Here is a 25,448-nt window from a genome sequence, read left to right on the forward strand (position 1 = left end):
AAAATGATAGGTAACCAAGGTGATGGCTATGTTAATTAGCTTGATTTAGTCATCCACATTGTATATGTATATTGAAACATCACAGTTTACCCCATAAGTGTATACAGTTATGATTTGTCAGTCAAAAATAATATTAATAATTTAAAAATTATTTTAAAAATAAGTGGATTTAAGACAAGATATATTAATGAATATACTAATGGTAAAACATGTTTTATCCAGATATATTTATTTTTAAACAATAAATATGAATAGTATATCTTGAACAAGCTTGTACCAATGTGTACTATGTACCAATTAATCTATGAAGAAGCAATATTTTGTGCCTGACTGCATTACATGTTTTATATTCAACATGACACTTCTCCAAATTCATTTCAAATGTTTAGTCAAGTTTAAATTAAAAAATAAAATTTAATTAAGCCAGTCAATTAAACTAATTAAGTCAGCTAATCAGCCTAAAACTTTATATGCTAAAATTTAAAATTAATTCTTAGGAATAGGTAGATAATATTTACCAATTTGGTCAGTTTTGTTGGTCATATTTTTCATTTGGAATGAGTCATTTCATGAGAATATGAGTATTCATACATATCAACACAGCACTTTAATCAGCATTTTAAGTGTATTATATGCAAAGATAAAGTTCCATGGTAAATATTAACTCCTTAATGTGTATATTTAAAAGCACCATAAAACTGGTTAGGAAACAGCTAAAAGTTTTATAAAATGACTTCTTTAAAATACTCATATTTCTTTCCAAAATTAGTATTACACATTTTGATTATTTTTCACCCCTAACATTTGTTGACTGTAAAGGACACAGGCTAGGAGTTTTAGAATAATTATGCTAGTGGAGTGTCTGCAACATAGACATGGTACAACAATATTTGGAATTTTGTAAATGATAACTTTCAGAATACTTGGTATTTTAAAAAATCTGTTATATGTCTTTCTAACATAAAATACTTTTATAAAAGCCCTCATAGAACCTAGATAGATTAGATACTATATAAAAAGATACAGATATAATTAGATAAGTATTTTCAGAAATGCTACAGGTCAGGTAAGAATATGAAATTAACCTGGCTCATTATTCAGTAGTGTGATATATTAGGCTAACATATTATGTCATAATAAGTTATAAACATGTATTAAACAAGATTATTCATTCTTCATTCATTCAACAAATACTGATTGAGGGCTTACTATTTTCAGGCTCATACTCTATGTCATATTTAAAGTTATTTATATTAAGTATGCCAGTATAAAAGGGGGAGTTACCATGTAAGCACTTTATTATGCAAGAAGATGAAAGAAATTCACTATTGTAATCTTGGAATATAAGTGATGCCAGCAGTCATCATTTCAGGGAATCACATAGGTGCTGGGAATGTTTAAAGGGCTGTTCCATGGAGCCAGGGCAGATGGATGAACACAACCTTCCTTCCTCCTTTCTCATGTTAATAATCATTCAGAGTAGCAATTTAATGGCATATGTATGAAAATAAGAGTAGGCATGTCAAAATCCTCCCTTAGGAATACAGAAAGCAATTTGTCTGGTTTAAAGTGAGATTTTTTATTTTTGAGTGAAAGAAAGATGAATGATTGTGGAATAAAATAGGCAAACTGATGCTGATACTAAAGATGATTTGAATCCTAACTTTTTTTTGTTTTACCTTTTTTTTTTTTTTTTGCTTTTTTCAGCATATTATGGGGGTACAGATTTTAAGGTTTCAATAAATGCCCATTTCCCCCCCTCCCCCCAAAAGTCTGAGTCTCCATCATGACCATCCCCCAGATGGTGCACATCTCACTCATTATGTATGTATATACCCGCCCCCCGCCCCCCTCCCACCTGCCCAATACTCTATTACTGTAGTACCTATGTGTCCACTTAGGTGCTACTCAGTTAATACCAGTTTGCTGGAGAATATATCTGGTGCTTGTTTTTCCATTCTTGGGATAAGCTGGTGGGACTGCAAACTAGTTCAACCTCTGTGGAAAGCAATATGGAGATACCTTAAAGCGATACAAGTGAATCTGCCATTTGATCCAGCAATCCCATTGCTGGGCATCTACCCAAATGATCCAGTGACACTCTACAAAAAAGACACCTGCACTCGAATGTTTATAGCAGCACAATTCATAATTGCAAGGCTGTGGAAACAGCCCAAGTGCCCATCAATCCAAGAATGGATTAATAAAATGTGGTATATGTATACCATGGAGTACTATTCAGCTCTAAGAAACAATGGTGATATAGCACATCTTATATTTTCCTGGTTAGAGCTGGAATCCTAACATTTTTATTAATAGCATATGATAGTTTCCTCTGTCAGATAGGAGCTCAGAGTTACCTTGACTACAAGTCCAATTATAGATGGAAAAAAATAAACTAGGACTCTTTTCTTTTTATTTTGCTCTTTTAATGAAATTTTACTTGTGATAGCAAAGGTTCCTAAAGTATTTGATCAACTCAATTTTGTGTCATAGAATTGGTACCCCAGATGAGCTATATTGGTGAGCTAATTAGGATGTCTCAGAAAATCTTATGTGTTTAAAGATGAACACATTTACGTGTATGTAAAATTAACACATAATATGTAAGTCTAATTAAACTACTTTATTGTATATATGTATACATGAGGATGTGTATACATGCATATAATTTTACACACATATATATAATTTTTCTCAATACATGGCTAGATAACTCACTTTTGAAGAAATAATTTGCAACATTAGCTTATGTTTTTATTTTTCATTTTCTCAAATTCACTAATTAGTAAAGTTTGATCATACGTTATAAAGGACAAAGAGTTATATTATTTTGAAAGTTGCTGATTTCCTATTATTTCCTATATTACTGTGCATTTTTCAAACATGTAGCCTCACTACACACGATTTCTAAGACAGTAAATGCTGCCTCTGTATCCCATATTAGTATAAAATTATTCCAAATTTATGCCACCTTATTATTTAATATTCTTACCTGTTATCACTGTCTACAATTTTTTTAATTGTCACTTACCAACAGTTCACTAGCAAATTCACTAGCAATGAATTTTATTTAGTAAGAGTAGGTTCTTGTCCTGATCATTGTATTTTTTATTATTCCCCTTAGCAAGGAGCCACAGTGTGGCTCCTTGTTCCCAGATTGATTACCTTTTACTTGTTTGAAATGAACTCTTTTTACTTTTAGTATAATTTCTTTTCAAATGCGTATTAAAGCAAGTCCTCTAAATATACATGTAACAAGTTTAGAAACAGAACAATTATCTTTAAGAGAACATATATTAACAAAACATTCTATTTCAGTTACTTTAAAACTTTGTGATATCAGTCTCTTCTCAAGTATCTAATTGATGTTTCTGAAAGTTTAAACTATTTGTTTACATAAATGGATGAGTGGATGTAAGGATGGATAGAAAGAACATAAATAGGTCATAGATATGTTATATATATAGGTAAAGTGTGTTATACAACATTTCTAGATACACACTGTATGCATATCTATGAATATATATATTTGGATATTTGTGAATATCCATACTACATGTACATATCATGTATGTAGGTAATTGGTATTATTTAGAAATAAGAATTGATTTTCACATGTATCTACAAACTATTCTAGTGAAGAAACCCTTTTGAGTGGTCGTTCCTAAACAATACTGGGATTATGTTTCTACCCATGAAAGAGCAAGGCATAACTATCATAGTACAACTTTTCTTAAATTACGTCCTGGAAGGAACATGCAGCAACACAAAGGGGCCTGTCAGATTCTCTTGGGGAATAGTGTCTACTGTATCCACTCTTCATAGCATCATGAGCACATTGTGTAATAAAGGCTCCAGCAGTACAGAATTCTGTTTAACTTGTGTAATCCAACATTTCCATCTGGTCATCAAATAACTTTTTCTCAACTCATCTGCAAGCATTTTGAGGACCAAAGTTTTAGGGTAATAGTTTTGGAAATACTACTCTAGAAGAAAATTAGGAAGAGTGAAAGAATGTAAGGGCTCCCTCTCTCTATGCATTTTATAAAAACATATGCTAATAATGCACAGAATAAATTATTTCATTTATGTAACAGGGAACACTAGCCCAGAGAACCAAAAACATTTAGACCAGAAGTTATAATTATTTTGCTTTGTTTAGTTTTCTAATAATAGGGAAAGAAATCAGGATACTAGTTGTATTACATATGCTATTGTGGGTGGGTATACCTTCCCCAGTGAAAGAGTGAGCATTGATGTTCCCCAACAGATAAAATATGGAAGGAACTGTCCATTGATAAATTACAAGTTTCATGAATTATTATATAAATTTTTAAAATTTTTTCTTTTCATTAATTTGAGATGCTTAAATTATTTTGCTCCCTTTTCTGTGAGATGAGTCAAGGTTTTTTCAAGCTAATGCCACATCTTAAATTCCTTTTCCCTCCTTGCTCTCTGGATCTACACATACTTCCTATTTTTGAGCAGGGAAGAGAAGAACGAAATGGTAGGAGGCTCTGGCTTATTACTTTTGCACCTGCCATTTGTTTTATAGCACACAATTTTCTGACCAACTTCAAGGGTGTTAAAATGTAATTCTTAGGGATGGTGTTTTGACACCACGAAGATATGCGTAGGGAACAGGTGTGTGTTTGGGTTTGCACTCTACTATTTGCTTATGTGTCATGGGTGAGGCAATTACACTGACAGGTATCAGATTCCACGAGTGAGAAGCCAAATGATTTCTAAAGCACAAACAGAGCTTCCGATGGCAGGGCCTTATTCCTGTGGTCTCTTGGGGGCTCTACATTTTCAAAGCTTAGAGAAATCAAATCCCTCTTTGGAAAAGATTTTATTTATTTATTTTTTTTCCCTTCCCTTGCTGATGTCATTACTGTTGCTATGGAGAGGAAGTGAATGCTGCGTGACATTGCTGGAAAAATCAACACTGATGTATTTCTGTACAACAAATAACCCACCTCAGAGCTTGTTTTTTATTAGTGTAAGCTTGCTAAAAATTGTCAGAACGAATACCAAAATGGAAATGTTCCTTTGCTCAAACTACTTTGCTATATGAAGGTCTTGTGAAGGTGTACTTAAACAGTTCCTTCCTAATAATAGTAAAAAGAATGAAATACATAGTAACCCATGTGAACTAAGGAGAAAAGAAACATGTTTTGTAAACTATTAGACATTATTTTTATTATTTGGAACTTTTTTCCTTGCATATGTCCATTCCACTCCTTTAAAATGTATTTTTAACATTGAGCCATTCAACTGTGTAACACTATTACAGTCAGGTCTGAACCCTTAGTGCTGACTTCATTTTGAATCATTCCTAAGGCATTCTTTTTGTCCCTGCTATAGAAGCCTAGTTGCCAAGTCAGATAGCGGAGATACATTTAGGAGATAGACACATGATTCTAGATTCATCTGCCCATGAGATAGGAGGTAATTAACCAAAACAAGGTCTAAGATTCTTGGTGTTAAGAGGAAAAGCCATTTTTAAAGACTTGTAAATAATATATGATATTTCTGTTAAAGTGTTCTGAATTTTCCCATTATTAAGTAAATAATTAAGATTTAGCATGAGAAAAATAACTTTGCCCAATCTATGAGTTTTAGCAAATGAGAGAGGACTATGGAATAAAAGGATTTAAGGGTGAAAAGAAAGTACTGTATCTCTCAGCAACTTAAGTGCCTTTTTGTTCTGTAGTATTTGGTGATACTCATGGAGTGACTGGACTGATACTCCATTGTTAAGTGGAAATATGCCTTTAATAATGTGCTTTTGATGTTGAAAACTGTGATGGGTTTTAATGAAAGCTATAAAATAAATGTACGATATTTTCACCTTTGAATCTATTGCTGGCAGATTTACTGGTTGCATTTTTCTTGCATTAAGAATGTGTTTTATGTGAATGGCTGATTTGTTATATTTTTTTTTCTTGCAGTGGCACATCCAGTGATGAAATGTGCAACTTATACATTATGTATTACATGGAAGCCAAACATGCAGTTTCTTTCATGACCTGTACACAGAATGTAGCTCCAGATATGTTCAGAACCATACCACCAGAGGCCAATATTCCAATTCCTGTGAAGTCTGATATGGTTATGATGCATGGACATCACAAAGGTAATATCAGTGTTTAATATAATATGACATATGACTTTGTATTTTGTATTTTCTTATGTATTTTATTGACTATATGATTAATATTTACAAATCTTTATTTCCTTCTTAGATAATCACATGTATACACATATTGTCATTTCCTCTTTTCTCTTTTTATGTCCTATCTCCCCTCCCTAACATGTCCCCATCTAAACAATTGAAGAGAAAAATTCACAGCCAGTGATGAAACAGATTAGTTTGGACCAATCCTATAAATGTAGACTTTTCTTCATTTAATTCATGTTTTCTCATATCCCCATCTCTTTCTTCCTATAACCAGTAATCACTTAAACAATTTATGAATTTATGCACCGTGTTCTAAAGAGCACTACAATTTGCCAATAAAAATGGTTATCATCTTCAGCCATACTCTAAATTATCTGTTTAATGGGCCTTTTCAAGCAAAGAACAATTCTTGATTTGTGAGGCATTACTAGTCTTTGTTTTTTTAAAAATCTTATTCTCAGAATTGTTCTTTAACTTATTGTTCATCAGCAAAATGGTCATATTGACTACCATTTCTTTAGTTTAGAATTGCAAAGCCCACACCCTGTTTTATTGCATGAGACTTTATTGGGTTTTGGAATCAACCCTAAAATGCCAGAGCAGCTTCGTATTTCTTTCTGTTGGAGATTTTATGAGAGAAGTTAGCATAGCAATCAGGTCATTTAGTAAGATTCTAATATATTTATAGAATGTGCCTTAAAATGTTCTTAAAATATCACTAACTTTAATTTTTTGAAATGAGTACTTTTGTTAATATATTTTTAAAATTCTATATCACTTATATGTGACTGAAAAAATAGTTGACCTAGTTATTAAGTCAGAAGTCTAGTAATTGTTGGTTATGCTGGGGGGGGGGCACTTGTGAATTGAAGCATTATATGAATTAAAACATAAAAGTTCTAATACCATAATAAACATAAGACCCTGAATAATATTTTTATGTTGATGGCATATTTCCAATAAACTATTTAAAGTGTATAATATATACTGGAAATTTATACTCAGCTTCTTTGATCCTTTACAGAAACAGAGTACAAAGATAAGATTCCTCTACTACAGCAGCCAAAGCGGGAAGAAGAAGAAGTGTTAGACCAGGGTATGTATGCATATTTCTATAACTAGGCCTGTAAAGTATTCATTATCCAAGTAGACAACAAAATTCTAAAGTTATTGAGATATTTTTTATCTCTCTGCATCAGCCTCAAACCTTGTGTATTGCTGTTTTTTATATAATGCATAATTCATGAGTAAATGGTCAATTAGTACACTTTAGCCTTGAAAGTAAAATTCATTAGTATAATTTAGTCCTGTCGGGTTTTTCTGTCTTTGTTTTAGTTTATTTAATATTGTAACTTTTATGTATAGGACTAATAAGTACAAATATAATCATTTAAAACAATCAGTGGGCTGCTTTGGAAATCTAATGACCTTTACCATTTAAATTCTTGTGTGTTTTACTTGGTATGTTCGTTAAGTATATTTGAGGTTCAAGAAAAAAAGAACTTCAGAATTAGACCCACATCTTGCCTCTTTAAAGTCAGTCTCTGCCTTCAGCAAGGTAGGAGGGAGTATTGTCTTATACATCTGTAGTTTTATGTTAAGTTGCCATCTAGTGAGTTATGAAGGCATCATTCTTCCTCTGTTCTATTTATTTGAAGTGGAGACATTTTGAGGCTTGTCTGTCATATACTGCATGCACTGGCACTGAAAATTATTCTCCTGAATCTTGGTTTCTTGCTGTTTATTTGGAAGATAGTGCTTTGTATGAGGTGCTATCCTATCCAGTTGTTTTTGGCCTAAGATATATTTTAAAACATTAGCTTAATGTTAATGCGACCACATTTCCATGGACAACATAAAGCATACAAGAAATAGCATTTTTCTGTTAGCTACATACAGAAGTTTCATATTTCTCAGACATTGTAAACTGCTATTGGAATTCTTGAAAATGTGTTTTTATTAGGTCTAGGTCAAAGATATCACTCCTGTACTAATAGTATTTGCAAAATTTAAAAGTCACGACTTTTGAAAGGGGAAAATGCACTCTGAAAGAAGCATAAGGTAAACTATAATCTAAAGGCCTTTTTAAAATATATAGGGTATGTTCTATAATTCTAACAAAGTGGCCTTCAAAAAAATACAGCTTAGGTCAAAGTTGACTTTGTTTTTCCGTTAGGTCAAAACTAAGGAGATGATTTTATACCAAATGGATGTTGAGCACAATTTAAAATAGCTAAATTTATCAGTCCTGTTTATATATTTATAAGGAAGTCAGTGATAGCAGCCTAAATATAGTAGTATTCACAGTGTTTACTGTAAATTGTATTGAAATTTGCTCAGACTTACAATGAATTATTTTGACATTTCACGCAGTTTGAAATGCATATCTCTGAAATAATTTGAGTCATCTTAGAATTCATTTACAAATACCAACATATATGATACACTGTGGAATGAGACCACCATTTAGTAGATGCATCTTGCAAAATGGTATGTTTCTTTGGAAACTGAGGCTGGACTATGCTTTTCTTTTGAAGTTAGCTGTTGATCAAGGGAGACATTGACAACTCTGAAACCCAGATGTTTTGTTAGCAAAGCAATCTTAAATGTTAGATTTAATCTGTTCTTTCAAAATACTAGGATTTAGGAGGTGTCATATATACCTACAAACTAAATCTTTTAAAATAGTTTTATATTTTGCCATTCATTTACTCCTTTGTGTTTTACAGCATATGTAGACTATTCAGAGGTTTAAATATACCCAAACCCTTATTAGTTCCAGGGGAAAATTCTATGAACACATAAATTATTTTTCTGTTATATCTCTTTTCTTCTACTTATGAATAAAAATGCTGTAAATAAAGTGATTTAACTTGCAAAGGAAAAAGGCATTGTTCAGATATTATTAATTTTCATATTGTAGAAAACAGGCTATGATATCCATATGTTGAAATTAGTGGGTCCATCAAAATGCTACCTCCTGAATTATGTGAAAAAAAAAATCTCACCAAAAGCTATGGCCAACACATAGACTGTGTATTATCCTAATATTTTCTGGGGACCACCAGCCTAGAATTTAAAGAGAAATACAGAAGTATACCAAATGCACATTTATACATATATTTCATTATGAGATCAATCTATCTTCTTATAATACACATGACAAATCTACTCATTACTGAGTGTTCCATTCTTCCGGGAGATATTTGCTTACACAAAATGTCTAGTCATTTTCATTCTTTGGGGGGTCAAGTTGATCAAGTAGGTAATAGAGGGGCTCTGATTATTCAAATAAATTATGCTATGTATGCTAATTTTTAAAATAAACCCTCAAACTTTACTCTTAGCCTATTTTAGTGTTCTGGCCTAAACAATTTGTGTAATATTTCTCCCAGTTGTATCAATTTTCTTTTAAGATCTTTTAGCACCAATAAATAAAAGTCTTGAATTATTTCTGTTGTACTAGCTGTAAGCTAATAGACATCATTTATGTCGGTCCCACAAACGATGTCAAACCTCCATAGGAAACAGAATAGTTATGGGGCAGAAAGAAAAAGACTTAAAATATCGGTAGACTTAATGTACTCAAAGGCAAGCTCTGTGCCTATCAGTGGGTATAGATAGTTCTGCAGTAGGTATGGATATACATAGTTCTATCTGAGTACTACAGACTCTCTCTCTGTCTCTCCATGTATGTGTGTGTGTGTGTGTTTACTTCTTAACTTAATATTAATTCATTGAAAAGTGGGTAGGAAGATAAAGGTCAAGATATGTAATAAATGTTTATGTTAGAAAGAAGGGATGACCTTTACTGAGAGAGTTAAAAAAAAGAGAGAAAGAGAAATAATCATATTTCTGAAACTAAAAAATGTATCTGTGCCACATATAAGTAGGAAATAGGCAGTATCTCCAACATGGAGGAAAAAAATTAAAGAAATCCAGTGATCTTTTTAACATAGATTTATTTATTAATAAATCTTAATATATTAATAAATAGTACTCTGCTTCTCCCAGAGAAATATAAATATTTTTTCTTTGAAATTCTTATCACTAAAATTTCTAGCTATTAATGTTTTCATCAGAATGTTCATCTTTATTGGAAATTAACCAGCGTTTGAAAGAGACATCTGACAATCCATGTGGTGTTGCCTTAGCCTGTGCTTACTCACAAACATATTAACCTTTTGTGGGACCTTTGTCTATCTTCACTTATGGTAGAGCAAAATTTGGTGTGAGGCCAGTGTATCTCAGCCTCTATCTTAAAAGATGTAATGAGAGCCATCACAAAATCGTCATTATATGGCAGTTTTACCTATCAAATTGTACATGCAACAATGGAAAACATTTTAATGAGGCTTTAAGTCTGCAGATGCTTCTTTAAAAATAATGCTTATTTTGAGTGATTTTTAAAATAATATTCATTACAGAAGACATGGAAATGCAGAGTAGAAACAAATAAAAGCACCCATAGTTGCCAGAAATATGAGTGTATATGTATTTTTGTGTAATATATATTATACATATACTTTAGATATATATACATACATATGCACATTATTTTAACATTATTTATGTCATAACCTATACAGTTTTGTAGCCTTTTTTGAAAATATTATACCTTGAATATTTCCTCCAATGGTGAAAATTATTGGCAAGAATGATTTTTAATGGCTGCATAATATATGTATATTCATGCCCATACCAATTTGAAAATAGCCTGTTTGCATGTAAGTGAGCTTATCTGTGAATGAGTTGATTATGTCTGCCTCCATGCAAAAAACCACTAATGGATATTCCAAACAAACTAAATGTCACCATCTTATAAAAAAACATTTTAAGAGAGAATTACCTATATGTGTAATAAGTACAATAAACTAAACAGTAAATTCAGTTATATAATTATTCTGGGTGAATCATAGGAGGCTATGGAATGAGGAGGGTTGCATTGAGGTCATCCAGAGCAAACACACTCTCTGTCTCTTTCTCTCTCTCTCTCTCTCACACACACACACACACACACATTCCTCACTTATATACTATGATTGACACATTTAGGAAACTAACACATGTTTTCTAAGTTTTCTTTATTTCTCACCCATTATAATTTCTTATATATGTTCATTGTACCCAAGACACAACATGAGCTTTCTATAAGCATTGTTTACGCAAAGACTATATGCCAAAGCTACACAACTACATTTAGGAATTCTGAATTTGAGTGTTTCTCTTCTTTAAAATTTAAAGTATAGATGTAGTGTTTTATGCCAGTTGTATCGGGAAGATTGGATGTCTTAAAAAGCTCAAGGCAGAATTGAAAGTCAAAAGGTACAATACTAGTATGTCCTTGTTATTGTACATTATCCTCTGGACAACACTTCTTTCACTGCAGAAAGGGCCTTTAACATGTTTTATTCAGTTTGCTCCAAACTCTTCTCATTGTAGTCTTTGTGCCCTCATATAATCAATCTTTTACTCATAGGTCAGCATGAGCTACTATATTCCCAAGGCAGGGAGAATATGACAAAAATACAATTTGTAGAGGGAAAACACTCCATGACCCAATATAGTTAAGGTCTTCAGACACCTTCTGTGAAACAGAATAATTTCACAGTGTTATTATGCTAACAAAAATGAATTACCATTGGCATGTTTTATCCAATAAGCAAAATCAAGAGAACAAGGTTGCAAGTTACAAACACAGTAGTCTATAGTAAAACCTGGCTAAAGTAATAGTTGGTAAACAATTTATAGGAGGAATGAAATAAAGGCTGGACTTAGTAGCTAAAATTTATATTTCTTTGCCTTGTTGAAAATAGGACATTCCCTTGATCTTTCTATAAAGTACAAGTGATTTTAGTAGCATCTTCTTGGCTAAATCTAAGCACTCTCAATGCCACTTTGCTGTTTTAAAGAAGATACAGTTTTTGTTTGTATTCCCATTCACTAGAAATTTGTCAGTTTGTTATGATTTATGAGCAGCTCATAAGTCTTTATTTATTGAACTCATCTATCAAACACAATTCTAAATACCCCCCAAGGCTCTGGGAAGCTGAGTGAATCCTGTTTTCAATTGGTTTCCTAATAACAGAATAGGTAGATGTGAATGATCGTTTATCACAGGGTTGAGCTTTCCGATATAGATCTGTACGCATGGCAGTTGTAAAAGCCATCATTTTCTGTCTTCTCCTTTTTTATTTTTGTCTAATTTTCTTAAAAAGGAAAAATAAAAGCCCATTTCTGATTTCATTTTAATCAGATGAGTCCTATAAGAGCAAGAAGAAATAATGAAATTCATTTAGTGCGTGATCCTTGAGTTGGTCATCATGACTGGGTGTTTTATTTCTCTAAGGCTAGAGAGTAAATGTTGTGGGTTAGTAATAAGTAAACAATCAATAAAGCAAATCGACTTTAACCAGAAGGGAAAGTCAGTTATGACTGAGTCATAAAACAAAATATTAAAATCTAAAAAGAGGGATGCTTTTATTTTTCTATTCCTCATATCCCTCTCATTAATCAGCTGTGTCACATGGTTCTAATCTTGTTAGCTTGGTACTTGGCATATTTTTCAGTAGTTAAACTACTGATGAACATCCTGTTTACTCTCTGGGCACCACAGAAATCACAGAGCAATAAACAGTAACAAGAGCTATTTGTATTAGGGAATGAAGTACTAGGGATTTTGAGTGGAAAATGGGAGTTTATTTTCTGAGATGATACAAAGAGGTTCTTGATCATTTTTAAAAACAAAAGCACCTGCCACAGTTAAGATTTTACCCTGTGCAAAAGTTAGAAATAGTTTTTTTTTTATCCAGTAGTCATAAGGCATTTAAAAAAAAAAAAAAAAAAAAAACCTTATAGGACAGTTTTTCAGTGTACATTTCCATCTATTCATATTTTAGTTTATTTTCACCATATTTCTGAAAGTAAACCAGGGAAATCTCTATGCTGGAAGCAGGGAGTAGTGAGTAGTCCCTGCTAAATAGAAAAATGTCCGTTGAGCTGTCAAGTCCTTAATGCAGGCCCACAACTTACAAACTTGAAGTTTAATTGGTCGTGTTTCAGATTCTCATGTACTGTGCTGCATTCCTTTTCTCAACATATTAGCCGCTACTACAGCTATATTTTCCAAATATCAAACTCACTCAGTTGAATTGCTTAAAAGACTTAAGACAGTTCAACATTTTACAAGATAAAAATTAAAGTTTGAGGTAAGAAAAGAAAGAAATAGGAACTCAGTGCAGCCTAAAATCAAGGAACTATTTTTATCTCTATTGATGCAGAATCAAGGGGTGACATTTTTAACAAATTACTATTCATTCCCAGAATCATTTATTATCTGCTATGATAGGAACAGCACTAATCTCTAGGAATATGATAATGAATAAGAAATGAGAGGTTTTTTTAATAGAAAACCACATTTATATCTTGTAGTTTTTTCCTTCCAAGAGATAATTTAAATGTATAAAGCCAGTTTTAGAACATCTTAAAGAATTTGATCGTACATATAAGGTATATTGCCAATGGTAAGTGAAAACTATTGAAGAGAACTAAAAACTCATGTACTTTTTCAACTCAAAGAAAATTAGTCATTATTCTTTAAGCCAATTTTGTGCATTTCACTATGATATGTATGTATTGACTAATTTATAAGCTTCTTGTGTTATAATATGGAGAAGACAGGCCAGGGTAAGATAAAGAGAAACTTGATTAGTTAAAGAATAAACCCAGCACCTCAGCTCAGAAGAAATTTAATTTAAAAATTTTTTTAAAGTATAGTTAGATTGACAGGTCTAAGGTGAAGTCACAGGAAGAAGTTTAATTGCCAATAGAGAAAAGAGAGGGGAACCTGGATCCAGTATAGTGAGCAGTTTAGAAACTGTCAGTCAAGCTGTCTCCTTAGAATCCCAGTTCAATTTCCTACAGCTGTGTAGGTTGGTACTATGCCTTTCTTTAGCTTTTTCATGTAAAATAAGAACAATAATAATAAGTATTTTGTAGAGATTGAATCAGTTAAATTGTATAAGGTACCCAGCAAAGTGAGTTGGTCACGCTAAGCTTTCAATAAATTTTAGCTACTATTATTGTTATTATTATCCCTAGTTTATAATGTACTTCTTTATATGTTATTGCTGTCAACAACAGCTAAAGTAGGAAACATCTCAGTTTTTCCAGGACTGTCCCAATGATGCCTGGTATAAATAGTAATAACACTGCTTTCCTTCTCCAAAGTGTCCCAGTGTGGGGAATAAATTACATGGTCACCTTAGCAGCGGGTCCCAGAATAGAATTAGAGAATACCACCCAGAAATACATAGGTTGACAGAGCTGAGGAAAAAGTAGCTGTGGGGTATATAACCCAGGAGTTTCCAGGGTGAGTGGGGTGCCATCAATCACAACTCAGTTCCACGGGGGTAGAGCAGCCCTCATACCATTCTAGACAGATTTTTACATCCAACGCAGGAATGGCAGGGGGGAGGGTCTCTTCTGAAGAAGAGAAGAATCTTTCACTATGGCAATCAAAGAATGGTAAGAATCCCAAGTGTGTATTGGTGGTAGGGAGGGAAAAGTTGATGTTGATGAATCAGCACAGGTTGGACTTCGTGATTCACTGGTGAGAGAGATGAATCCAGTTTTCTGGGTTGATTGGCTCAAAACACGATGTCATCACTGAGAGAGATACTATTAAAAAGATAAAATATGGGAAGGAAATAAAGAGCTCAGTTTTAGACATATTAAGTTAAAAATGCCTGAGACAGACATCCAAGTGGAAATTTCCAGAAGGCAGTTGTGTATTACTAGTTCCATGTTTGGAGAGCTCTAGATTTGGTAGTCATTTGCCCGGAGGCAGTACATTAAGCCCTGTGAGTGACTGAGATCACTTAGTATAAAGAAGCCATAGCGAGAGGGAAAAAATATGCCAGGGGTAGACTTCAGGAAACACCAACTCTTATCATATGATGGGCAGAAGAAAAAGAGGAAGCAAAAATGATAGGTGGTGAAGACCTGTAAAGAACAACATTATAAGGAAACTCAACAGGGCTACATGCCCCCAGTAGGTCAAGATGAAGAATCTCTTGATTAACTCGTGGTGATGAAGTAGGAAGTAGAAGTGCATGCCTTCAGTTTAAAGAGGGAAGATGGATGTGAGGAAGAATGAGTCAGCAAGTAGCCCTGCACTGTCCACTGTGGTAGACGCAAGCCACATGTGGCTATTTAAATTTGAATATAAGCTATGTTCAATTACTTATAAAAGTAAGCAAAATTAAAAATTAAGTTCCTTAGATGCAGTAGCCACATTACAAGTACTCAATAGCCCCATGTGCCTAGTGTAGGGGTCCTCAAACTTTTTAAACAGGGGGCCAGTTCACTGTCCCTCAGACTGTTGGAGGGCCGGACTATAGTTTTAAAAATACTATGAACAAATTCCTATGCACACTGCACATATCTTATTTTGAAGTAAAAAGACAAAAGGGCAAAAACACCCTCGGGCCGTAATTTGAGGACTCCTGGCTCTGGTGGCTGTAATGCTGAATAGCGCAGACGTAGATTACTTCCATTATTACAGAAAGCCCTTTTGGACAGTGTTGGAATTGTAAAGGCAGATGGAGGACGGAAACGCTTGCAAGACATGTTGTGTCAGAGGAGAGTCTCTCTCCCGTCCATGAGCACTCGGCATAAGCCCTGAGTGAGTGTGTGTATAGCCTGAGTCTAGTGTGAGTGTGTGTATAGCCTGAATCTAGTGTGAGGAAAAGAAGTTGTGTGGGAAAGAAAAGAGAGCAAACAGGGAAGGCCCTGGGGCTCCTGGAGTCCTGGCATCCAGACTCTGGAGTAGGAACAGTTCTTTCTTCAAAAATACCCTTAAAAAAGATGGAGAAAGTGCTGATGCAGCCTCCTTTGGCAAAGCCAGGAACCAATTAACTATAGTAGCCACAGTGACTTGTTGAGAAAATGGAGGGCTGTAAACCTACAGGGGGCTTTTTTTCTATCATGAAAATAGATACTGATTTTTAAAATATTAGATAAAACCACAGGTTAAAGCTGATGGTTTTCAAGCCTGTAATCCTAGCTCTTGGGAGGCCGAGGCGGGCGGATTGCTCGAGGTCAGGAGTTCGAAACCAGCCTGAGCAAGAGCAAGACCCCGTCTCTACTATAAATAGAAAGAAATTAATTGGCCAACTAATATATAGAAAAAATCAGCCGGGCATGGTGGCGCATGCCTGTAGTCTCAGCTACTTGGGAGGCTGAGGCAGAAGGATCGCTTGAGCCCAGGAGTTTGAGGTTGCTGTGAGCGAGGCTGACGCCACGGCACTCACTCTAGCCTGGGCAACAAGCGAGACTCTGTCTCAAAAAAAAAAAAAAAAAAAAAAAAAAAAAAGCTGATGGTTTGTTTTGGATTTTCAAGTTAGTAATTATAATAGCTGCAATTTAGTGATGCCTACTTTATGATACCCATTGAACTGGGTGTTTTACATTAACTGTCTTCTTTAACACATTAACTGCCATGAAACTCGTGTTTAGCTCACTCTAGTTCTTACCCTGGGGCTGCGTGAAGCATGCGTAAAGTCTTAACTTGTTGACTTCCTTATTGTTACAATTAATAATGACAATTTAATTCTAAAAACGTGTATTAAATAGAAGTCAGCAAATTTCGTTTTTCTATTTATGTTTCTTTTTAAATTACACCCAAGGTTTTTATTCTGTTTTCATAATAAAACACTGTGGCCTCCAAGGAAAAGTTTCTGGGTTTTTTGTGTGGCAGTCAGTGTGTTAAACCCACAAAGTTTCTGGGGTTTTTTTGTGTGTGGCAGTCAATGTGTTAAATCCACAAAACAATTTTTAAAGGTTGTTTTCATTACCTTTATAAGGTTAAGTAACTTAAAGGTTCAGAATAGCTACTAATCAGGGCTATACTGGAACACAAATGTGAAATGCAGACCAGAAACTGGGCAATTACAATACAGGGAAAGACCAGAATGCTACAGGTACACGCAGCAGAGACCCCTAATTTGAATTGTTGAGAAGGCTTTTGGATATAAAGTGACACCTAATATCTGAAAGTTGAGAAACTAGTTAATTAGTGGGAAGGAGTGGTCTAGGTGAAGAAACAGCATCTTCTTAGAGTTGACAGTCAAGGAAGCGAAGGTCCAATATAGCTGGAACATCAAATGAAAAGAAAGAGAATGTTGAAAACTTTTTCTGGTGTGTGCATAGGCATGTAAGAGATAGCCATCTAGTGGTCTCTCTCACGTGTAACGAGGTATTTGCAGAGATTCTGCTCTGAAGCTGTGTTCTCACATCTATGCAACCTGTGTGCAGCCGAGCTATTACGCTGTTCTAACAATTTTTGCTTTCCTAACCCAGTAGTCCTTTTAAATGACAATTTCAAAGGAACTGAAGTGCTTTACATTTGGTAATTTATCACAGCTTTTCAATTTTTACTTATAAACCCGAATGACTATGCATAGTTCCGATCCTGTGTTCTTCCATCAAGATTAACCTTAAACATATGAATTCAAATTTTTAAATTATGTTTTTTTCTCTCCCTGAAATACTTTTGTATTTCATTTTCTAGATAAAATATTTCATTGTGCAAGCATATTAAACTATATTTAGTGTTATGGGGCATGGGAATTTAGCAGTAATGTACTGTATTAATTTTTCTTCTGTGAAGCAGAATACCACTGTGGCATAACAGATTTGGTTGAGTTATAATTTGCTTTGTTCATTTTACTGAGATTGGCCTCATCACATGGTAATTATTTTCTGACTCAAGATTTCACCTGGGATAAGCTGATTTCATGGGCAAGAATTGAAAACCTACTTTGAATCATTAAAACAAGACTATTTGTAAACATGACAGGATCTCTTAGCATCATTTTGGAAAGATTTTGTGTCCCCTTTTACCGATTTCTTAATAATATATTCTTCAGTGGAATGAGTCATGGCTAAACCAGTTACTGTTTTCATCTCCTAATGGTCATGAGAAAAGGTTTTAAAAAATGTTATCTAATGGTGCTGTAAATGTAATTAAAACTTAAGCAGTGGGACTCCATAGTCACTAAGTAATTTCTTCATTAGTGCCACATAGAATAGAGTGAGGAAAAGGAAAAACTGGGAGTTATCTTTAAATTTGGCTTAGCAAAGCAGTTTTGTGTTTCCATTTAGAGTGTGTGTGTGTGTGTGTGTATTTCCCACTCAGTTGATATGAATGTATTTCAAGCCATAGATATAAATGATGAGGATTAAAATGATTCATGAATTTCTATAGTCAAATTTTATATATGTGATAATTTTTTATAAATAATTTGCTTTCATGGAATTAGATTACCATATCCAAGTTTGCTCGTTAATATAGGAAGGCATAGAATACATTTTAATTATTAATCATTCTGATGATATTAGTTTGTTAAAATCTTCTCCTTTGTTTGAAACTGATTTAAAAGTCTTCTTTGCTTATAAAAGTAATTTTCTGGAATTTGTTCATTTGTTTAAAAGGAACAACTGGAGTTATTTACAGTAGTACTGCTAACAAAGTAATAATAAAACTTTGGTTTGTCAATTGCCACATGGATATATATTTGTTAGACTTGTGTTTTTCGGGACCTGCTCAAAAAAATGTATACTTAATTTCTTGTGGCTTATACTTTAATAGGTTTTTAAAGACAACTGCAAAGAGTTTGCTTGTGAAGGTATCTGTTGTCTAATGTAGCTATTGATGATTTTTTTAAATTTTAGAAATGTGATGAGCTCTTAACTTCTATATCAGTTCCACTATACTGTGATAATGGAAATCATTTATTGAAATGTGCCATGCAATTACATAAGCTTTATTTTTTTCTACTAATATGTCATTGGAAGTTACTTTATGGGCTCCTGAAATCACAGAAAGAAGTAGGTGGTGTATAAAATGAAATGTGAAGGTATATTATCCATTCACTGTTCTGAGAATTCATCTTTTTTTCCTCCTGTGCTTGGAAAACTGAGGGCAACCTTCTCTCTCATTTGTGAAAAACCAGGAGATAATATTTTTAAAGCACCAAATTTTATAAATTTTGCACTCTTATGAACCCTCCACCTCCTTATCTCTTCTCTTTTTTCCACAGGTGATTTCTATTCACTACTTTCCAAGCTGCTAGGAGAAAGGGAAGATGTTGTTCATGTGCACAAATATAATCCTACAGAAAAGGCAGAATCAGAGTCAGACCTGGTAGCTGAGATTGCAAACGTAGTCCAGAAAAAGGATCTTGGTCGGTCTGACGCCAAAGAGGGTGCAGAACATGAGGAGAGGGGCAATGGTATTCTTGTCAGAGACAGAATTCACAAATTCCACAGACTAGAATCTACTTTGAGGCCAGCAGAGAGCAGAGTTTTCTCATTACAGCAGCCCCCACCTGGTGAAGGCGTCTGGGAACCAGAACCAGAACACACAGGAGGTGCGTTTAGGGTTTCTTTTAAGGAATAAAGTGTGAAATGCTACAGTCTACACTAGCAAAATCTGAAGGGAATAAGTGTTAACAGGTGAAAAAAAAACAAAAAAACTCATTCATGATAGGGATTTATCATTAGAAAAAACATTACTCAGATTTGGTTATCAGATATTACCTTTGTTTAAGTAGTTTATTTCTTTTTATTTTGGTCCAATGCTACATAAATTCTGTGTCTGTTTGGATCATTTTGGAAAGAGTAGCGTTTGAAATTCCGGATAACAAATTATTAACAAATCAACATTTTCCATTTTATTCAATGGAAAGAAATCGAAAATTCAAAACCTAGCATGTAAAGACCCAGTGTATGAAATGCTTATACACTATTTTCTTTTAAGGTAATTCAGTTCCTTTCAAAGAAATCTTATATTTTCCAACATGCTCATCCAATTAACTTGTAAAGTATAACCATTTTTCTGACTTTGATTTCTTAAGTTCCATTATTGATTACTGTCTTAATTGGAAAGTCAAGTATTTCTGAAGGGACCACCAGTAAGTCAATAACTGTCAGATTTATCTTTATTTCTAGCCAGAATTGGCTTCCATAATTAGAGGACAATACCTTATTCCCTTCAGGTTTCTGTACCGCAAGCTATGGATGCCTCATCTTTGTCTTTAATTGTGTTGTGGCCTCTGTGATATTGATTGTATTTCGCGTTACTTGCTGATGTGGAAAGCCAGATAATACAGCATGTGGAGATAATCTCCAAAAAAGTAACGGATATGCGTGCATGGCAGCTGTCCATGCGTGGGCTGGAATGGCACAGGCTGCCAGCTTGATGTTTTCAAATTCAGCTTTGCAGGAAGCCATAAATTATTCAACACCCAGCTGATTTTTATTTATAATTGAAAAAAATTAGCATGCAGCGCCTTTTGCTCACATGGAAGTTTCAAGCAGTATCCATTGGGACTGGCCTAATGGTTTCTCTGAGATGTTAACTGGAACCTAGATTTTTTAACTCTTTATATTTAAACCAGATCAGCCCTGCCTCCCCCTCATTCTACATTTATCTAATAAAACTGAGTGTCTCAAGAGGTAGTCTCTGAACCTTCTGGCATCAGAATCACCTAGGGTCTAGAAAAATCTTGACCCTTGAATCCTGTCCATAAACAACTAAACTGGCATCTCTGAGTATTATACCTAGAAATCTGCAGTTTATCATTCTCCATCCATTTCATAAACACAGAGGAGTGTCTGACCTCTATATTAAGAACAGTGAATTGTAACCCAAACAACATAGAAATATAAAAGGTTCAAGGGCCTCAGGTAAAAATAAAATTCCGTTCCTGTGTGAAATGCTAGAGTTGCAGCATGCTTTATTCCATGACTTGTCTTTGTTACTCTTGGATTTATTTATAGGCATTCTTCATGTCACTATAACAGTCAGAGTTTGACTTAAGGCATTGTATTTCTGAAGCCTACTTAGTTTTTCTATAAAAGACATCCTTAAAATCCCTGAATATATTTATTTGCCAAATATTCTCTTACCTTCCAGGGTGGTCAAATGGCAGTGCTCAGGAGAACAAATGTTTCTCCAGGATCTGGTTCAGGAAAATTTCCTTTCATCTTATATATATATATGTGAGTGAATGTCCCTGAAGTGAATAAAACAATGAATCATAGAAACATACAGCACAAATCCTAATTATAGAAAGGACTTTACATGTGTTTTCTTTCTAAAATGACTTAATGTTATTTTACTACTGTAATTCTAAAACATTAAAAAAATTAGGTGAAAAATAGCATTTATTTAGGTGAGTTGTTTCTAAAAGGCTTTTTCTTAATTCTCGTTCACTGTTTACTGTAACGCAGTGTAATATCTGACTTAAATAGGTGCTGTTTCATCCTTTTGGATAAGCCAGAGGAAGACCTATCCTCAGGAATCTTCCGTTTGGCAAAAAAGAAAGTAGGAAATCATTAGCATATAAGGCCCTAATAAAATATATTAGTAGTCCAATTCATGTATATTCCTCAGGGTATGGTCAAAGGAAATAAATCTGATGGATATTCTTCCATTGTTTATCTCATACCCTTTCTTTACTCCAGGCAAAGCTGACAGTGGGCCCTAATGGTCTGAAGGAATTACCTTTCTCCCTAAGTACCTAATTTGCTACAGGGAATTATATTAGCTACATAGAAGAAAGTAACTTTTTATATAAGATTGCTACTAAAAGAAAAATGTAATGCTGTTGTATTGCTTAATATTATAGCTTCTATTCCTTTGAGATATCTTTGAGAGCTATTAATAATTTTTAAATGAAGACACCAAAGCTGAGAGACATTAACCCATTTGAGTGAGATCACAGGGTCTGAATTTAAAACTTGGAGTTTATGATTTCCAGTGTACACCTTCTAGTTCCTTACGTTTCAGTACAGTTGTGCTCAAAGAAGGGCTGATGGGCTTACTCAGTTTAGATATACTTCCCTTGAGCTCTGGGTCCTCACTGCTTAGAGGTTGGAGGCGTCAGCTCAGGACCCTGTTCTGAAGTCCCCAATTCTTGGCACCAGCATAACCCAATACAGTGGTGTCTTCAGCGGCAATCCTTTAGATTTCATTGATCAGTCCATATGTTGGCACTGCAATATGGTGATGGACCCCAGCCAGCTGACTTGAGAGTTCAAAGGTGAAATGAATGGATCAGGTCTAAAATCTGGATGTAACTCTTTGTGATAAGCCCAGGAATACCTGAGGGTTCAAAAACAATACCATTTTGTGGGCCTTTAGTTTGGTCAAGATTCGCTTGGTTCCACACCCTGGCCTTTAAAGTTGGGTTCTCCAGCTCATTATTGGTTGGATATCAGGGCACTGAGCTGCATGAAAAACAAAATAGGATGACATCTCTTCCAGCTGTGCATGGGCAAGAAAGTCCTTACATTCCTCAGCACAAGATGGTTGTGTATTTTGTCTTCATTGTGTCTCTAAGAGCACAAATATCTATAAGCAGCATCATTTTTTAGGTCTTATCTTCATGATTTTTGGTGAGGTTCAGGTTTTATTCTGAAAACTCTTCTCCCAGCAGTTATGAAAGCAGCATTAGCAACAGAGAAACTTCCTGAACATGTTCAGCTAGACTAGACAAGAGTTTTTCAAATTGTCTGAAAAGGGATGCCTCAAGCGGGAAGTGGTAGTTATAGACACACACACACACAGACACACACACACACACACACACACATACACACACACACACACACACACACACTACAGCTTCTCCCAGAGCAGTTCTGCATTTAGCCAAAATAAAATTTGGAAACCACTTCATGAAGGTAGTATAATGTAAAAGACACCCGACCCTGGGACCTGACTGCCTGTCTTTGAATTCCAGCTGTACCATTTTCTATGTGGTCTCTAGACAAGTTTGTTTTTTTTTTTAATTCGCTGGGCTTTAGTTTTCTTGTCTATAAAATGAGGGTTATATAATAACAGTACAGTCCTCAAAGAGTTGAAGCGAGGATCAAATGAGCTTATACAGGAAAAGATACATGAAAAGCGCTTTGAACCATCTCTGGCACACAGAAAGCATTTAATAAATGTTATGATACATTAACAACAATTATTATTATTGCTACCATTACTGTCATGTTGGATTGAGATTTCAAAAAATTAAATACCAAACTATAAATATTAATTACTGTCTTAAGCAGCACTTATGAGAGAAAGAATTCTCTTGCAGTGTGTAGGAAAGCTGCAAAATTTGGCACTCTAAGCTGATAAATTGAGAATGTGACTTGGTAACGTTCTATCATAGTGAGAGTTTGTGGCTCTTCAAACTTTTGCTCACTTACATTGATCTACCTTGATGTTTGCATGTGATATGTGATGGAAGTGTGAAGATATTCAACTTGGTAAACTGAAGAGCAAAATGCACTCCATTTTACACTTAATAAAATTTAACTTCTGTCATTAGTTTAATATCTATATTGATACAGCATTAATAGAGTAGAAATGAAATCTTAGGTGTTTTTATTCTGGTTGCCTCTTAGAAACTAGACTCATTGAACAATAAATAAAAAACTATAGATGGCTATTCTGGCTGGCAAATTTGATTGGACTACCATATACTGGTATATGGAAGCTTGATTCAACATACATTGCAAACCTCTGGGCATCAGAAAACACATCTGCATTTGACACTTATGATCAGATAAAAGGATTCAGAGGATCTTCATTCTTATGATATATTTAGTGTTTTCTTCATTTCTACGGAAATTTTACTTAATTTCAGAGTCCATTCTTATATTTCAGTCATATGCTTACAGTAGGTTCAAGTCTTACAAAATTCCCAGAGTACTAAGTCATTCAGTTGGCTGAATTTTCATCTCTGGAAGGGAGGAGAATAATAAAAACAAACACGTACACAGCACTTACTTTGAGCCAGGTAGTGTTTTAGATGCATTCTTTCATAAGAGAGGAAGAAACTGATGCATAGAGTGGTTAAGTGCTACTCAAAGTGCCACAGCTCAAGGAACCAATATGAAAGCCAGGCAGACTTGCTCCTGAGTCTTGGTTTTTAATCACTTTGTTATTCTCCATCTTGCAAAAAAATAAAATATCTAGATAGACATATAAATAGGAAAATGAATTTTTTCCATTCATCAAGTTATCTCAGTCTACAATTATAATAACTGTAGGTGTTATAGGTGTATTAGTCATGCTTTCTCAGTCAGTATCCAAACAGTTTGACCAACATGAAAATCCCATTTGCAATTAAAGAAACCTTTAAAAGAATTCTACTAATGCTTTTGAGCCCCTATTTATATTTAACTGTCTCACTTCATTCCCATTAAATGAAACGTTGTAATTATTCTTGTTTTCTTCCTGACTTTTATATAAATATTTCTCCTGTAGTTTTAGTTAATTATAGTTATTGCTGGGCACTTCTGATGAGTAATAATCCCTGACCAAAATAAGAAATCTCTTTCTCACTAGATGAAAATTTGCAAGTGCAGAAAAAGCAACCACACTTTGTTTTTGTTGAAGTCTTCCAGTGATTTTATCAGGGTCTGTTTCCTTAAGATTAAATGTGAAGAGCCTTGTTACACTAAAGTTAAATCATAGTTCCAGATTTGAAATTATAGTTTTTCTCAACTTTATCTAGCACTGTAAGTCTTTATATAACACAGATAAATGAATGTCATTTAAGTGCTTATTAATAATTTCATGTGAAGGTAGCATTGATCACTAACATTAATCTCTTTTATGGAAAGGTGTCATTAATGCTTTCAGTGATTTATTGATGCAATTTTAATAATAATATTTAATTTTATTCTAAAAATAGTAACTTCTTTTTCTAAATATATGACAAAATATACGACTGTATATTTACCTTTATTTGTAATAAAGCAAGAATTCTTTATAAAATAATATAATTTATTTATCATAAAAAGTGTTACATATCACTTGGACAAAATACCATTTAAAAATCTCAAGGGTTTTTCTTTCTTTGCCTTATTTTAGAAATCACGATGAATTTGTATTAAGGGTACTAGGATCAATAGTTGATACATACTTGCTTTATTTTTTCTGAAAGTATCGTTTCTTCTAATATGTTCTCAAATCCGGATTTCAAAAAAATAAGCAATCAATTTTGAAATAATTGTATCATTTGCCATCTGAATTTAGAGCACCTGACATTTGTAGTTGAGAATGACTTTCCCAAGGTCATGTTAAGAAATTTGTATTTAATTTTCAAGTTAAAACTATTACTATAAGGCTATAGCACTAACTAGTCATATATTGAATCATTTCTTAAATAAAGACTAAGAGGAATCTGAA

General features: G+C 33.9%; 1 protein-coding gene across 17 annotated transcripts in view; it reads left to right on the top strand.

Moving 5' to 3' along the window:
- PAM (peptidylglycine alpha-amidating monooxygenase) overlaps window positions 1-25,448 on the top strand; it is a 269,177-nt gene that overhangs the window by 191,759 nt on the left and 51,970 nt on the right. For 11 of the 17 annotated variants that reach the window (XM_076008209.1, XM_076008207.1, XM_076008212.1 and 8 more), the window contains 3 exons: window positions 5,958-6,142; window positions 7,212-7,283; window positions 19,291-19,620. In XM_076008209.1, the coding sequence (XP_075864324.1) occupies window positions 5,958-6,142; window positions 7,212-7,283; window positions 19,291-19,620 (587 nt within the window). The remainder of the gene's footprint in view (window positions 1-5,957; window positions 6,143-7,211; window positions 7,284-19,290; window positions 19,621-25,448) is intronic. The other 6 variants (XM_076008218.1, XM_076008219.1, XM_076008220.1 and 3 more) reach the window with 1 other exon arrangement.

This window comes from Microcebus murinus, chromosome 11 (genome assembly GCF_040939455.1).
Source record: "Microcebus murinus isolate Inina chromosome 11, M.murinus_Inina_mat1.0, whole genome shotgun sequence".
Lineage (NCBI taxonomy): Eukaryota > Metazoa > Chordata > Mammalia > Primates > Cheirogaleidae > Microcebus > Microcebus murinus.